Source organism: Mercenaria mercenaria, chromosome 17 (assembly GCF_021730395.1).
Source record: "Mercenaria mercenaria strain notata chromosome 17, MADL_Memer_1, whole genome shotgun sequence".
Classification (NCBI taxonomy): Eukaryota; Metazoa; Mollusca; class Bivalvia; order Venerida; family Veneridae; genus Mercenaria; species Mercenaria mercenaria.
The window spans coordinates 6,354,338-6,369,277 of NC_069377.1; the positions used below are offsets into that span (position 1 = coordinate 6,354,338).

A 14,940-nucleotide genomic window follows, 5' to 3' on the forward strand; every position below is an offset into this window, starting at 1 on the left:
TTTTTTTCTGTTAATTGAGAATTATTGTCAAAGATAACATACAGGATAAAATCTGTTCCCGTAATTGTGGAATACACGTTGCTGTTCTTTTTTCCGCGCAAATTTAAGCACTTTTTCAATGACTTCTGAAAATCATGCAAAAATATAACGTAAACATGGCAGTGTGCAACGAATTTCCGCAATAAAAGGAATACACAATACGCTGCGCCATCCTTGTCTGTAATTTTAAAATATCAGAAAACTCAGTCACCCATACGGCACTCCGCACAAAAAGTAGATTTAACGGTTCAAGAATATATATATAATAATGCTCATGGTTAAAGAATGTGTTCTGAAATTCTTCTGTAATTATCAATTCGTTCGTTTAATGCCTCACAAAAATCAAAATCTTTTGACAGTTTCGTGGAATTTACTAATAATATTGCCAATTATGCAACCAGCAGGTGCCCAGTTAGAATCCAGGCATGCTTATAAAATAAGACGAAGAAGAATCAGTGTCGTTATGAATAAACATATAATGTTCTGATTCCTTGCAAATTGCTTTAGTTCAAAGACATACAGGAGCATGTGTTTTGCAATAGTGTAAAGTATTAAGACATGTTTTATAGATAATATCAGATAAGAATACAGAAAATTGCTTTTTTGCATTCATAAACGACAAAAAATATACTCAAAAATGATAGAGATACTGCAAGCATGCTAATCGTCTGTAGTCAATTATTGATTGCTTTATCTCTTGACATTTGTAGGAATTTGAATGCTTATCATAAATAGGAAATACGCGAGTAGATGTATCTTAAGTAAGAGCAATACTAACTTTTTACATGCCTATATAAATTCTGTAAAACAATCGGCTTGTATTTCACAATCATATATGAACAGACAGAAAAAATCCATATTATATTATACCTTTTACATTCAATCCCGTATTGTACCTGCTGCCGGGCCACTTTCATTAATATGCATGACCTGACACAGTTCTATAAATAGCGCACATAAAAACTTTAATATCTATAAACATTGAAGATTTCGTTCAATAACAAAACAAAAAACAAAAAGGTAGAGGTATATAATAAAAGGGTCATTGTAACAGTAGCTAGATCTCGGATTTTGCATTCGGCTCTCTTGGATTTTGCAAGGTCGGATAACACTCGGCGCTTGCGTACCTCGTGGCAAAAATCCACTCGAGTCGAATACAGCATCTCAGATCGAGCTACTGTTATAATAACCCCTTTACACGGTCGCTTTTACATGATTAACAAAGCGTTGATCCATCGACATGAGTAAGGTCGTTCAATAACATTTCAGTGGAATAGTGTGATAATATCCAGTCTGTTTTCTGTATGTCTCGTGTTTTCTTTATTTAAGACTGCATCAGATATTTGACGGTTATGAATGTCCTGGTATAATGATTTGTTATTTCGACTTTTGTTCTTTTTTGTAAATAATATCTCTATTTTCAATTAACGTTTAAAGTCTTGGGTGGCCCAGTAAGAATTTTAAGTGGAAGCGATTTGAATCTATATTTCGGAATTAGCTGTGCGAATCTTATTCAGATATTCGGGTATGTGTCGTCCATTGACATCAAGTTATGAATATTTCAGGGACTGGATACATGTTTATATATTTTCATTTTAGGCAGAATGAATCTGATTGCTTCTTTGGTGGTAATAATGAGTGACGACAAAATTTGCATCGGGACTATGTGGACACTTCTCTAATATTGTGTGTATGTGTGTGCGTGTGTGTGCGTGTGTATGTGTGTGGCGTGTGCGCGCGCGCGCGTGTGTGTGTGTGTGTGTGTGTGTGTGTGTGTTCGGGTTTAACGTCTTTTTCAACAATTTTTCAGTCATATAAACGACGGTGTCTACTTGTAGCAGTGTGCACAATGCCCAACTTTATAGTGCTGCCTCACTGGAATATCACGCCGTAGACACGTAACATGATACCGAACCCAGTCACATTATACTGACACCGGGCTGACCAGTCCTAACACTACCTTCTTAATGCTGAGCGCCAAGCGAGGAAACTACTAGTACCAATTTTTACGTCTTTGGTATGACGCGGCCGGGGATCGAACCCACGACCTCCCGCACTCGAAGCGAACGCTCTACCACTAGGCTACCGAGGCGGTCTTCTCTAATACTGAGGTAGTATTATAAACGCCCATAGACACCATTTTCAATGGCATATCACTTTTGGCTCCATCCCTACCTTTACATAACAAGAGCTAAACTAGCCACTTTCTGGCTTTTGAAAAAGTATACTTGTAGGCGTCTTTGAAAAAAATGGGAAAACGAAAGAATACGACTCAAGGAGGCCGTGTTGTTACCTTCTTGATAATCATGTGGGCATCCAATGAGGGTACTTGGACTGCTCTGGCCACGGATGGTGTAAATGGCACTGATTTTGGTTCTCTTGTTTCCGAAGGACTTCACGCTTGTCAGCGCTGAAATCCATTATTAAGTCTCTCTGCCATTCTCGTATCCTTTTGAGATCCTCCTTTTGGAACAGGGCATCAGTTACACTCTTAATAATCCGACACACCAGCGAGTCGACTGCAAATAAGCGACTTGTAAAAATAAATTTGACATGTTCAGTAGGGTCGTTTATGTATACTAGAAACAGTAGAAAACTTAAGACAGTGCCTTGTGTGACGCATTGTTTCGCTAGAATAAGTTTAGGTGATGATCCAGGGGCCTCCGTGGCCGAGTGGTTAAGGTCGCTGACTTCAAATCACTTGCCCCTCATCGATGTGGGTTCGAGCCTCACTCGGGGCGTTGAATTCTTCATGTGAGGAAGCCATCCAGCTGGCTTACGGAAGGTCGGTGATTCTACCCAGGTGCCCGCTCGTGATGAAATAATGCACGGAGGGGCACCTGGGGTCTTGCTCCACCATTAAAGCTGGAAAGTCGCCATATGACCTATCATGTGTCGGTGCGACGTTAAATCCAAAAAAAAAGAAAGAAAGGTGATGATCCTTCGACGGTGACCTGTTGGCTGCTATTATTCATGATGCTACGCGTTTGTGCAGGAGGAGCCTGTAGAACACCTTAACTGTCAAACGCAAGCCCACCCGCTTAGCTCAGTGGGGAGAGCGTTGGTCTACGATCGCGGGGTCTGAAATCATTCGTCCTCCACCTCTGATAATTCATGTGGGGAAGTTGGCAGTTAGTTGCGGAGAAAGGTTTGTACTGGTACAGAATCCAGGAACACTGGTTAGATTTACTGCCCGCCGTTACATGACTGAAATACTGTTGAAAAACGGCGTTAAACCCAAAACAAAAAAAAAAAAAAAAAAAAAACAACAAAAACTGTCAAGCGCATTGGAAACGCATCAATTGGGTTGCTGTATATGATATGCTTTAGTAGACTACAGATAATAAAAGCGAGGGATACAGGCTTGTAGTTTACTCTTATAAGGTATATTCCCCATAAGCCGGATTAAAAATGTTCTAGACAGTTATTTTTTGAAGAAAAATCATGATGAAATCATAAGTAGGCCTATATGAATTGTTAACTTGAAAACTAACCATTCGTTTTTAATCTTTTCATCAAGATACTGACAGACAAAAAAGATGTTAGACACAGTCTAACAAATTAACCAATTAGCTCGTGCTCTATTCTCGACAAATATATGTAAAATAGCAAAGGCGGAAAACCACAGGTTATTAAGATATTTGCGTTCAAGTATATAACCAATACTGATTCTAAAGTAATGAAATCGATCCCCTACTTGTTCTTAGTTAAGTTAAATGAATGCAATACATTATATCGAAGAAGTATCCTCCAGACGTATGTCCATATGTACTCAAGCAAGAAATGAGCAATTAAGTTATCATACAATTAATTTCTCATTTTTAACATGAAACATATTGGGTATACTATTTTGTTTGGGGGTGGGGGGAGAAACCTTGTAGTAGGCACTGTTAGAATAATTAAGCCTTAGTTAGTTATTTTCACACCAGTACGAATCATGCCTTATTTGTGTAACTAATATTATTATTTCCTCCAAATACTTTATCGATCATCACGTTGATTATATAATGTCATGTAATGTGACCCATGATTGGTAATATAAAACAATATTCTATTCTATTATAAACACAGGGATCAATTAGTTGTCTGAATTGGAATTTTTCAACATCCTGTCTGACTGAATATTAACGGTCTTACTACTTTACCCCTTATGTGAGCCAAACCCATACCGCTAGATACATGATAATTTTGTCGGTTTCAAACGTTGCCGTAGAAAAAAATGTTTGTCGCATTCTAATCTTCATGGCAGCTGGATCCAAGATGGCTGCGCCCATAGTAAAAATTATGGCGGCATTTTTCAACTGGAAAATGCACTGTTTTGTGGTTAGTTCAGTGCTGACGTTTGTAATACTAGCAGATGGAGCAAGACTTAGCGACCCAAAAGTGTTGTTACCATACCACAGCTCCGTTGTGACGAATTTCACACTAAAGATCAACCTAACACGAGAAGAATCGCGGAGTCCAAGCTGTTACACATGGTAAAATAGTGGGTGGGGTAAAATTCAATGTTAGTGATGTTAGTTTTTAATCAGAAGTTATTTACAAACCGTTACATTAGGGTAACACATCCTATCTAGAATTAAGAACATATATCTTTTTATGTAAAGGTAAGTTTTTTTGGAAGTGTCTAGCATTCGGTAACAGGACACCTAGCCTACGTTTTAGCTGTCCGGTAATAGATTTCCTAATGAATAAGTAATGATACCTGTTACTTACTAAAGATATGGTTACATATCCAGGGGTGTAAAAAAAAAATCACACCACTCGCCCTGCAGGACTAGTAGCCAGTAAAATCGTCTTGCTCTTAGTGAACAGTCACTTGCCCTAATAATTGACATTTTTAATACTGTCACTTTTATGAAAGTAGAATTACCGTATGTACATTGTAACAAGAAGTAGATTTCAAATGTAACACACAGTACTAGCACTTAGACAAATAATATTCTCTTGTACTCTGCATCAGGGTTGTAGTATTGCTAATGCTAATGCATTAGTAATGCATTATTTTTTTTTAAATAATGCCATGTGATGATTAATGCCACAATTTTAGCATTAAAAATAATGCTAATTTAATGCCAAAGTTAGTAATGCTAATGCTTAGCATTACTTAGGCATTATTTTCTGTATCACTTGAAAAAAACATAATACATACAAAGTCATAGGCTGTAATTTACACAGGTTATAACAGTTCTCTAATAGATTGTTTTATGATTTTATTGAACTGTCTAATGGAATAATTGCCTTTTTTCTTCACTGTACACCAGAAATATTTTGAACTATACATTTAAAACCTGGGACAGATCCAGAGTACAAATTTATAATAGCCATTAAAGTGTGACATAATTAGGTTTGTTAACCAAAATATCAAACAGAATCTTTTGACACCTTATTATCAGTTAACAGTATGCCACTGATAGTGATGTTAAAGACCTTAAAGCAGCTAGCTTTTACTTGTCATGTCAAATTAGGCTGTTAGGGAGCCATTAAGCAGGTACTTGACATTCTATTACAATTAAAAATGCTCATGTACGCTGTACTCAACTTGCAAGCTAAAAAAATTGAGCAGACATATAGACAGATATATTATGCTGTTAAGTGTTATGGATCTCTGAGTTGAAATGAACTCGTATTGAGACCTAACCAAAATTTATGCCAGAAATCTGTACCGCCATAATTTCATAAAATGGAATGTCATAGACTCACCTTGTTCTTTTACTTTACCATTTTTCTTTGACAGTGTCTAGCTGTCCAGTAACTGGATACCTAGCCTGTGTTCTGGACGTCCACTCGTCCAGTAACTCGCTTACTGCCTTTTCTCTCTATATGTATGTTTTTCTAGGCATCCCACGATCAATTTGTTTATGAAAAGTATAATGAATTAGTAACATGCCTCTTTTTTTTGTTTACATTAGATAGTGATATTAAAGGGGTTTAATTTGTTTGAAGATGAACTCTGGAGTCCCATTGATAGAATTTCAGACTCCTTTGGACTATGATCTAATACTGTATCCTGACACCACTGTTAATTGTTTTATAATATGATCATTGCATTTCATTTTCTTCCACTGGAACTTATTTGAAATACTTGTTTGTACATTGCAGGCGTAGCAGTAGGTTAGATGTGGCAACGCTACAACTGATCAACAGTACTGATAATGAATGCGCACTTACAGCGGAGATTTCGGCAGTGTCCAAGTCCTCCATGAGAAAGACATCTATTGTAATGGTCGAAAATAAAGGTTTGGTCTTTTCGGGATCTTAAGTCTATCTATTTTCTATTAATATTGATTTATTACATATAATTTTCTCATGAGAGTGGTAGATTGACTTTAGCTACATGTACACATACACTTTATTTGTGTATAGTTGTTTTTTTTCAGTGACTGGAGAGGTGTTGAAATGTATTGTCATAGTTGATACGTTACATCGTATTGAGATTGAGACCACAACACGTCTGTTGTACCTTGAGGATTCTCCCGAGGAAATGATGGTACGAGGCTATGATTTAGAAGGTACGGTTCATACATTGTTCATGATAATTATTATACAGACTTTTGTACATCAACTGGTGTTAAAATTGTTATATTTGTCTAGATTGGTTTTTAAAGTGGAAACATATCTAGGTCTATATCAAACTTTATATATCAGATGTTTCACAATTAATATATAATTTAATTTTTAGTACAATATACCTGTAAATAACATTTTAGAACAAAATGATTCAGTCTACCAACTTAGATAACTCTTGTTTGAATTTCTTGCAAGTAATGGTTAGAGGGGCCAATTAGTTGTTCATTAAAAGCTGGAAAGTTGCAATACGATATGGATTGCATTGGTATGGCCTTAAACACAACAAATTGACCCTTACCCTGCTAAATTTCTATAATAAACTTGTCTATCTTTCACTTTGGACAGAACCATTAACTGTTAAAAGGGGTGCATACAAGAAAGATACATTTGTACTGAATGAATGGCAAACAGTGCAGATCATGATCAGACTGCATTGATGTGAAGGCTGATCATGATCTACACCGGCCGGAAAGACAGAATCAATTTTGCTCAGCATGATAAGGGTGGACAGTGTTTGTCTGTTTCATATTTATTTAGGTTAACCAATTTCATGATAAGAAATTTACTTAGAAGATAGTTTTCATTGAGATGCTATTTCCACAGGCTGTCTTTAGGTTGGTCTTGTTATTTCTTGTTTCAGGTAACGTGTTTTCTAGCTTGCAAGGCTTAGAGTTCCAGTGGAGTCTTCACTCGGACACTACAGGTGGTCATGACGACATTGTTGATGCCAATTCTATTCTCAGGTATTCATGAACTCGGCATTTTTGATGAGATTTTAAAATAATGTCGACATGTTAAACGTTTCATATACATGTATGTACCTGTAGTCAAAAATTATATTTTTCATTTAAAAGCTTTTTTTAAATAAAAAATGTTTGGAATTGTTATGAGCCAGTGAAAGGCTATAAACTACAGTGCATTCGCGAAGCTACGAATCACAATTTAATGAAATACAGGTATACTATGAAAAGGTGGTGTGGTACTGGCTGCTTTCCTTCTTATTTCTATGTAACAAAGTCGCGGTTTTACGAAAATGCAATTTTATGAAAAATGCGCTCCTACGAATGTATTGTTATGCCTTTTAAGCCTGTTTTCAACAAGTTTTAGATGCGATTTTACGAATACCTGTATCGTCTAAGTTTTCACACCTTCCATAAAGACTTGAAAACGCTTTGGAGTGGAAAGCATCACTATCATTTAGCTGGGTGTAAACAGTATTAAAGTGTAAAAACTTGGTAATTAAATTTGAAATGCATCCGCTGAACACTATAACACAAGTTAAGTGGTTAATTTTTTCTCCTATAAATATCAGATCAGATGGCATACCAGTCACACTTGCTTCGTTATGTATACACAATCACTGCATAAAGAAAAGAAAAAACTTTTTAAGTCCTGATCTTCTGTATTATGCCGTTTTATTATACCAAACAATTCAGTAAAGGGTAGCTGAAGGTATCCAAATATGTAATTGCGATTATTTTTCTCGTGCAACAATGTACCCTGTATATTTTTTATGTACAGTGAATAAAAAGTGAAGGGAAAAAAACCAATCTGTTTTACATTCTAGATACCATCTTGAAGTCAGATTCAAATAAGATTTGTAGTAAACCCAGATGTACCTATAAAATTGGTGTACACGAAAATCACATGTTTAAATATCACAGGTTACGATGTGTAGATATTAAGGTGTTGTATAGCGAAATTTCCTATGCTACGCTCAAATGAAAATGCGATATTACGAAAAAATGGCCGGTCCCTTGTCTTTTCGTAGGATCGCGATTGTACTGTATTCACAGATATATCTATTACAGATATGTCTTTTTTGGGAAAAAAAAGTTTTAGCTTAAAACTGCTGTTTTGTTGTTTTCAAGGGGTGATTTAACAGGACAGTAAATTGTAGATTTTCTTGCCCACATGCTGTTTTGTTGTTTTCAAGGGGTGATTTAACAGGACAGTAAATTGTAGATTTTCTTGCCCACATGCTGTTAACACACCATTATACATATGGGTGTTCCATGGCGAAAAATAAAAGTATTTAAACCCCATAACGGATAGGACATGATGCCAGTATGATAAAACAGTGCTGAAATTTGGCACATTTTGTTTGCTTATTATGAAGTTGATGGACAATATGTTCATTTTCTAGCTTTTTACAAGTTTAATGCTAGAATAGTGTTAGTGCATGTTCATTTCATGTTTTAACATCTGCCGGGCAATGGCACCTGCCAGTTCCTCGTGATTCAGCAGATATTATAACACATAAAACATGCATTATCCCTACAATGTTACTGCATTAAATATGAATGCTTTAACAGAATAAAATTAGGAAGACTGAGCATTAAATTTATTTTTACTATAGGATTGCTAAAATTAACTTGAAAATGTTGCTTTGTGGATATGTCTTCGTCTTCTTATTATTATTATTGCTATAGCAACTATATCTTGTGTTCTTCCCTCTCTCAAAATGTTTAACAAAGTTACAATTTTTCTAGGATTTTAAAGTTCAGTGAATCACATTACACCACTCCACCCCACATTGAGAAGATAGAAGAGCGGGGACGTCAAGGGGACATCATTCTCGTGGAAGGAGTCAGGACAGGAAGTGCCTATGTCTGGGCAAAACTCAGGGACACATCTTATGCCGTAAATATTTAAGACCAGAAATTATTTGTCTAGATGGTAGTTCTAAGTATCTTTCTGAAAAAAAGTTGAAATGACTTTTGATTTTAAGTAATGTAAACAGGGTTCTAGCCAGGATTTTTTGAAGGCATGTTGCAGAAGGATATTTTTTGATGAACAAAGGGGTGGGTGCGGGAGTGGTGTCCCCTCCCGCATGGGGGGTATGGGGGTTACCCCAGAAAATTTTGCGTTACTACAACTCATTTTAGTGCATTCTGGTGCATTTCAGAGTGAAAAACATAGTGGTATTTTCAGTGATTAATAAGCATCATTTACATGCACAACAAGAACACATAAAGATATTGGGTCATAAAAGATCCTATGGAGTTTATTTGCTGAATGACAATTAAAAGTTTATCAATTTGAAGTTGCTAAAAATGTTCATTTACTATTTATTGTAAATAAAACAACACAATTTTAGCACTGCACACAGATCTATTTGTTTAAAGTTTATGTCTTCTATTCCTGTGGAGTTTATTTGCTGAAAACTTATCCATTTTAAGTTTTTGAAAATGTCCACTGTTTGTTGTACATACATGTAAAACAACACTATCTGAGACTGTCATCCAGGGAAACGCTGGTTTCCATTTTGGATCAATGCCTTTGGCCATTTGGTGTGGCTGGGAGGGATTCTGAAATTGTGACCGTGGCCGAGTGGTTAAGGTCGCTGACTTCAAATCACTTGCCCCTCATCGATGTGGGTTCGAGCCTCACTCGGGGCGTTGAATTCTTCATGTGAGGGCTTACGGAAGGTCAGTGGTTCTACCAAAGTGTCCGTTCGTGATGAAATAATGCACGGAGGGTATTTCAAACTTTTCTCTAAAAGTTCTATTTTGAAAGTGACGACAGAAAACATTAATTCTTGCATTGTCTTTTCGATATTCCGCCCGAGAAAACACATTTCATACATGTGAAAAACATTAAATATTACGGCGATAATTGTTCAAAGCATTTTACCGTGTTGCACAATTTTTGACTTAATTCCTTACATTATCTTTCCTTGATTGCGAAAAATATTCGGACGATAATTGTTGAATCATCGGTCATTATATCTAATGACATGTATAATCTTAAAACTTGCGAAAACAGTCACTTTCGTGTACACATCACAAGATACCACCTGTCAAAGGATTTAAAGGCGGAGCTACGATGAAATTTACGTCACACGTTCCACATAGGAAGCTGTCATTGGTTTGTCGGTTATCTTAACGCATCGCTTTACCGGGTAAGCACGTGGAAGCTTTTCGAATACACTAACGGATTAATCGGGGTGTTTATTGGATTTTATGACATGTCGCTTCGGCAATTAAGGGATGACGGGGGAAATAAGGGATGTCGAATGTACAACTCAAAGTCTGAAGGCATGTCGCACGCGACAGGCGATAACAGCCTGGCGAGAACCCTGGTAAATATTTTGCTCAACAATTATCATGACATGGATGGATAGTTCTGAATTAACACAGATTGTCAAATGCAGGGTTGTCAATAAGAACCGGCCGCCGGCCGAAATGGACGGTTCAAATGGCATTTGGGCCGGTTCAAATTCGAAAAAAAAAAAAAAAAAAAAAAAAATCGGGCCTAAAAACATTAACCCGCCGATTATAGTATTTTTAAAGTTTTTTTCACGATTCTGTCACGAAAATATAATTTGTATAAAGAACTCTCCATCCAGTCTAAAAATCGATATTACCCGCGGCCGTTTCTGTTCATAATACACAGCGTGTCATCGCGGGCGATGTTCAATCTTAATTGCCGAGCGACATGTCATGGTGTATTTCATACACTGCCACGTGCCTGTCGATCTTTGACTTGAGTTAAAACACGCGATAAACCAATGACAGCTGTGGATGTAGAACGCGTGACGTATTTTATCGGCAAAACTATTTAAGCTCCGCCTTTACAAATGATGATATACGTACGTCACAATTGATGAAATCCAAGCTAACGTCAAATAGATGAAAATCATGTTTCACGGACTGAATTAATATTAGAGATCTATATGAAAAATTATTCATCAGTTATCGTAGTGTCAAAGTTACATTTTGTAGCAAAAACTTCGGAAGAAAGAGTGACGGGACATCCGCGATAATTTCCAAGAAATCATGAATGACGGTCCCGATTTAAAAGAAAAGACAACAAAAAACAAACCAAAGAAATTATCCACAAGCTCCTAAATGACCTTTATATTTTATAATCCAACTTCGCTCATAACTAATCTGTAAACAACAATTTTCGGATATTTTTCACACCTATTTAATTACCCCTGTCGAGTGCTGCTTATTGCATTGTATAACAAAGCCAGGTGTTGATTATAATGTGTGACAACTGAGACAGATATTTAATTTCTATAAAAAAAAATTATTAATCACAATCAAATTTAGATTAGAAAATATATATTGGCTTACCTTTTTTCTATAAGTTTTTGAAATCGAAAGTACAGTAGTTGTCGCGGTATCAGCCGGCCGATTTTTGATAAATATTTCTCTTAAATCATTTTAATAAGATGAAATGTCATGGTAATTTTTTATATCAGATCCTGTCAGATGCTGTTAAACTGTCTTTGCACCACCATAATTTGTCAAACACATCCTTTAAACTGGAGATTTGGTCAATGTCTACGAAAGTGTAACAGTATCCGGACATACAATTTTGGATATCTGGATTTTGATCAATAAAAAATCGAGGCTAGGGGTTTTGGATACGGATAGGCGAGGATGAGAATCAAACAGTTAATTTTTTATGCATAAACTTGTATTATTTCTAACTCTGTACATTTTGTTTTGATGGTTCTAACATTGACATTTTTTGTCATGCCAGATTGTAAAAATTCATCTGGGAAATCTTGTTCCCCACAAAAGAAATATGAGTACAGGTTTAATTCTCAGTAGAGTTTTGAATTTAGATATACAGTAGTGCAATAACTGTTTGATTTTGCAAAGAAGTACAACAAAGAGTTGAAGTGTGGTGACAAGTTAGATATTAGCATTTCAGGACTTGAAAAATGCATTCAAGAACGTGTAAACTCGTTTTTATTATTATCTCCAAATTTACCAGGTGAGCTCATAAAAATGTGAAAATAAGGGTAAATTGTATTTAAAAATGCAGTGGAAAAGATGTTCTTAAATGCTTCCAAAATGCCCCAAAATGCAGGAAATGAAGCGCTGAATTTCAAAATTTTTAGGGGGGGCATGCCCCCGGACCCCCCTAGCTGGCCGCCTACTTTTCTATTTCAGCCTGTTCAACAAAAACTTATTGACAACCCTGCAAATGTATCAGTTTTAAAGTGATTAAAGTGAATTAAATGGTATTCCTAGATTCTGTACCAGTATTAATTTGTTATCTGCAAGTAAATGACATCTTCCCCACATGAATCACAAGTGGAAAACAAACTAGGTGTTGTCAGATCATCAGGAGTTCCTGTGGCTGAGAGGTTCAAGGGGCTGACTTAAAATTTCTTGCCCTCATCATTGTTGGCTCAAAATCTGGCTTTGGGTTTATAATAAGAATTAAGAAGCTATAAATTCTTTTTGGTTGAACTTTATGGGTTGATACACAGTATGTATTTATTTGCATGATGTTTGGTATCAATCCTGTAATATTTTAGAAAGTGGATCACAGCAGTGTAAGATTAATGGTGATTGCAAACTTGATGATCAGCCCTCCTGAAGCATATATACTCAAATACGCAACAGTCAAGTACAAAGTGGAACAGATAAGACAGAATTCTGTAGTTGGTAAGTATATTGTAACTGAAACCTGATACAAAGTGGAACAGATCAGACAGAATTCTGTAGTTGGTAAGTATATTGTAACTGAAACCTGATACAAAGTGGAACAGATCAGACAGAATTATGTAGTTGGTAAGTATATTGTAACTGAAACCTGATACAAAGTGGAACAGATCAGACAGAATTATGTAGTTGGTAAGTATATTGTAACTGAAACCTGATACAAAGTGGAACAGATCAGACAGTATTATGTAGTTGGTAAGTATTATTGTAACTGAAACTTGATACAAAGTGGAACAGATCAGACAGAATTCTGTAGTCGGTAAGTCTATTGTGACTGAAACTTGATACAAAGTGGAACAGATCAGGCAGAATTCTGTAGTTGGTAAGTCTATTGTGACTGAAACTTGATACAAAGTGGAACAGATCAGTTAGAATTCTGTAGTCGGTAAGTATATTGTAACTGAAACTTGATACAAAGTGGAACCGATCAGATAGAATTCTGTAGTTGGTAAGTATATTGTAATGAATCAAATGGTCTGCCCTCTGCATGAATATATACTGAAATGTGCTTCAGTCAAATATATAATGGATAAGGTCAGACAGAATTCTGTAGTTGGTTAGTATCACCTTAGATTTTCTATATTGTTTATATCTATATTGAACTCCTTAGCAGAGTGCTGAAGTTAAAAACATTTGAACCTTACCGCCTTTGAGACCTGGCTTAGGATATAGAATTTCTTCCTTTGTCCGACATACAAGTAAATGATTCCTTTGAAGAGTTCTTCATTTTGTAAGTCAGTATCATGACAGTTACAGTGTAAATAGTACATACCACAGGATCAGGACTTTTCCACTTTGGTTCTGAATTATGGCTAGTGATTCTTAAGACTTCCCTTTTCAACTTTACCTTTACATTCAAGTAACCCATATTGGGTGCAGATGTTTATATACAACCACTCTTTTCCTGTTTTCAAAGTAGTGTTGAATAACCCAAATGTTGAACAAGTAATTGCAGGAAAAATTGTTGACCCACTAACACTGAAAATTTAATTTCATGCTTGAGTTTGTAGGATTACAGACATCATTGCTAGCTAATGTTTTTTCAGCGATACAGATGCCGTCTTCCCAGTATTCTCTGGAGGTTGTAGATGGAACCATTGGAACCTTGGACGCCGCTACATCTGTAGCTACAGCTTTAGAACTCGGAGAAACTGAAGTCAAACTGATAGATAAGAGTATCCTTTCTGATATAGCACTTCATGTATGCCAGTAGAAATGTAAAATCAATACAGTAAAACCTGTTTTAAGCAGCCAGCCAATAGACTAGGAAAAAGTGGCTGCTTACAGCAGATGGCTGTTTAATGCAGGTAATCTATAGAATGAATTACCATTTTTGGAAATGAGACATTGGCTGCTTAAGACAGGTTGGCTGCTTAATAGAGGTGACTGCTAAAGCAGGTTTTACTGTACGTTGAATTATTGATAAATTGCGATAGTGTCCAAACAGGGCTGGTTTTACCCTGATGCCCGCCAATAATGAAATAATGCATGGAGGGGCACATGGGATCTCCTTTCACCATTAAAGCTGGAAAGTCACCATATGACCTAAAATTGTGTAGTTGCGATGTTAAACCCAACAAAACTAAAGCAAACCAGATAGGGTGTATCCTTGGAAAAGTTACGATACTAAAATCATAGCCAGCATTACAGTATCATTACAGTATCAGTGTGGCCAATAATCTACACAAAAGCATAGATTTGCTTAAGTAATACTGATTTTTCTGCAATTTCGACAATATGGACCACATTCCATCAAAGATCACCTATATCCTATCGTCAGTGTTTCAGTAACAGCAGAATAGTTTGCTGTAATTTCAGTTTTAATGCAACAGTACGAATTGATTTTTTTTTTTTTTGGCTT

The 14,940-nt window shown here is 36.2% G+C and overlaps 1 protein-coding gene across 1 annotated transcript in view; it reads left to right on the top strand.

Moving 5' to 3' along the window:
• Positions 1 to 4,295: 4,295 nt before the first annotated feature.
• The window catches only part of LOC123535980 (nuclear pore membrane glycoprotein 210-like), a 92,824-nt gene continuing 82,179 nt past the window's right edge, over positions 4,296 to 14,940 (top strand). Inside the window, exons 1-7 of the mRNA XM_053528690.1 lie at positions 4,296 to 4,517; positions 6,142 to 6,278; positions 6,420 to 6,551; positions 7,250 to 7,352; positions 9,102 to 9,252; positions 12,893 to 13,022; positions 14,126 to 14,254. Coding sequence (XP_053384665.1) covers positions 4,300 to 4,517; positions 6,142 to 6,278; positions 6,420 to 6,551; positions 7,250 to 7,352; positions 9,102 to 9,252; positions 12,893 to 13,022; positions 14,126 to 14,254 — 1,000 coding nt within the window. The 5' untranslated portion in view covers positions 4,296 to 4,299. The remainder of the gene's footprint in view (positions 4,518 to 6,141; positions 6,279 to 6,419; positions 6,552 to 7,249; positions 7,353 to 9,101; positions 9,253 to 12,892; positions 13,023 to 14,125; positions 14,255 to 14,940) is intronic.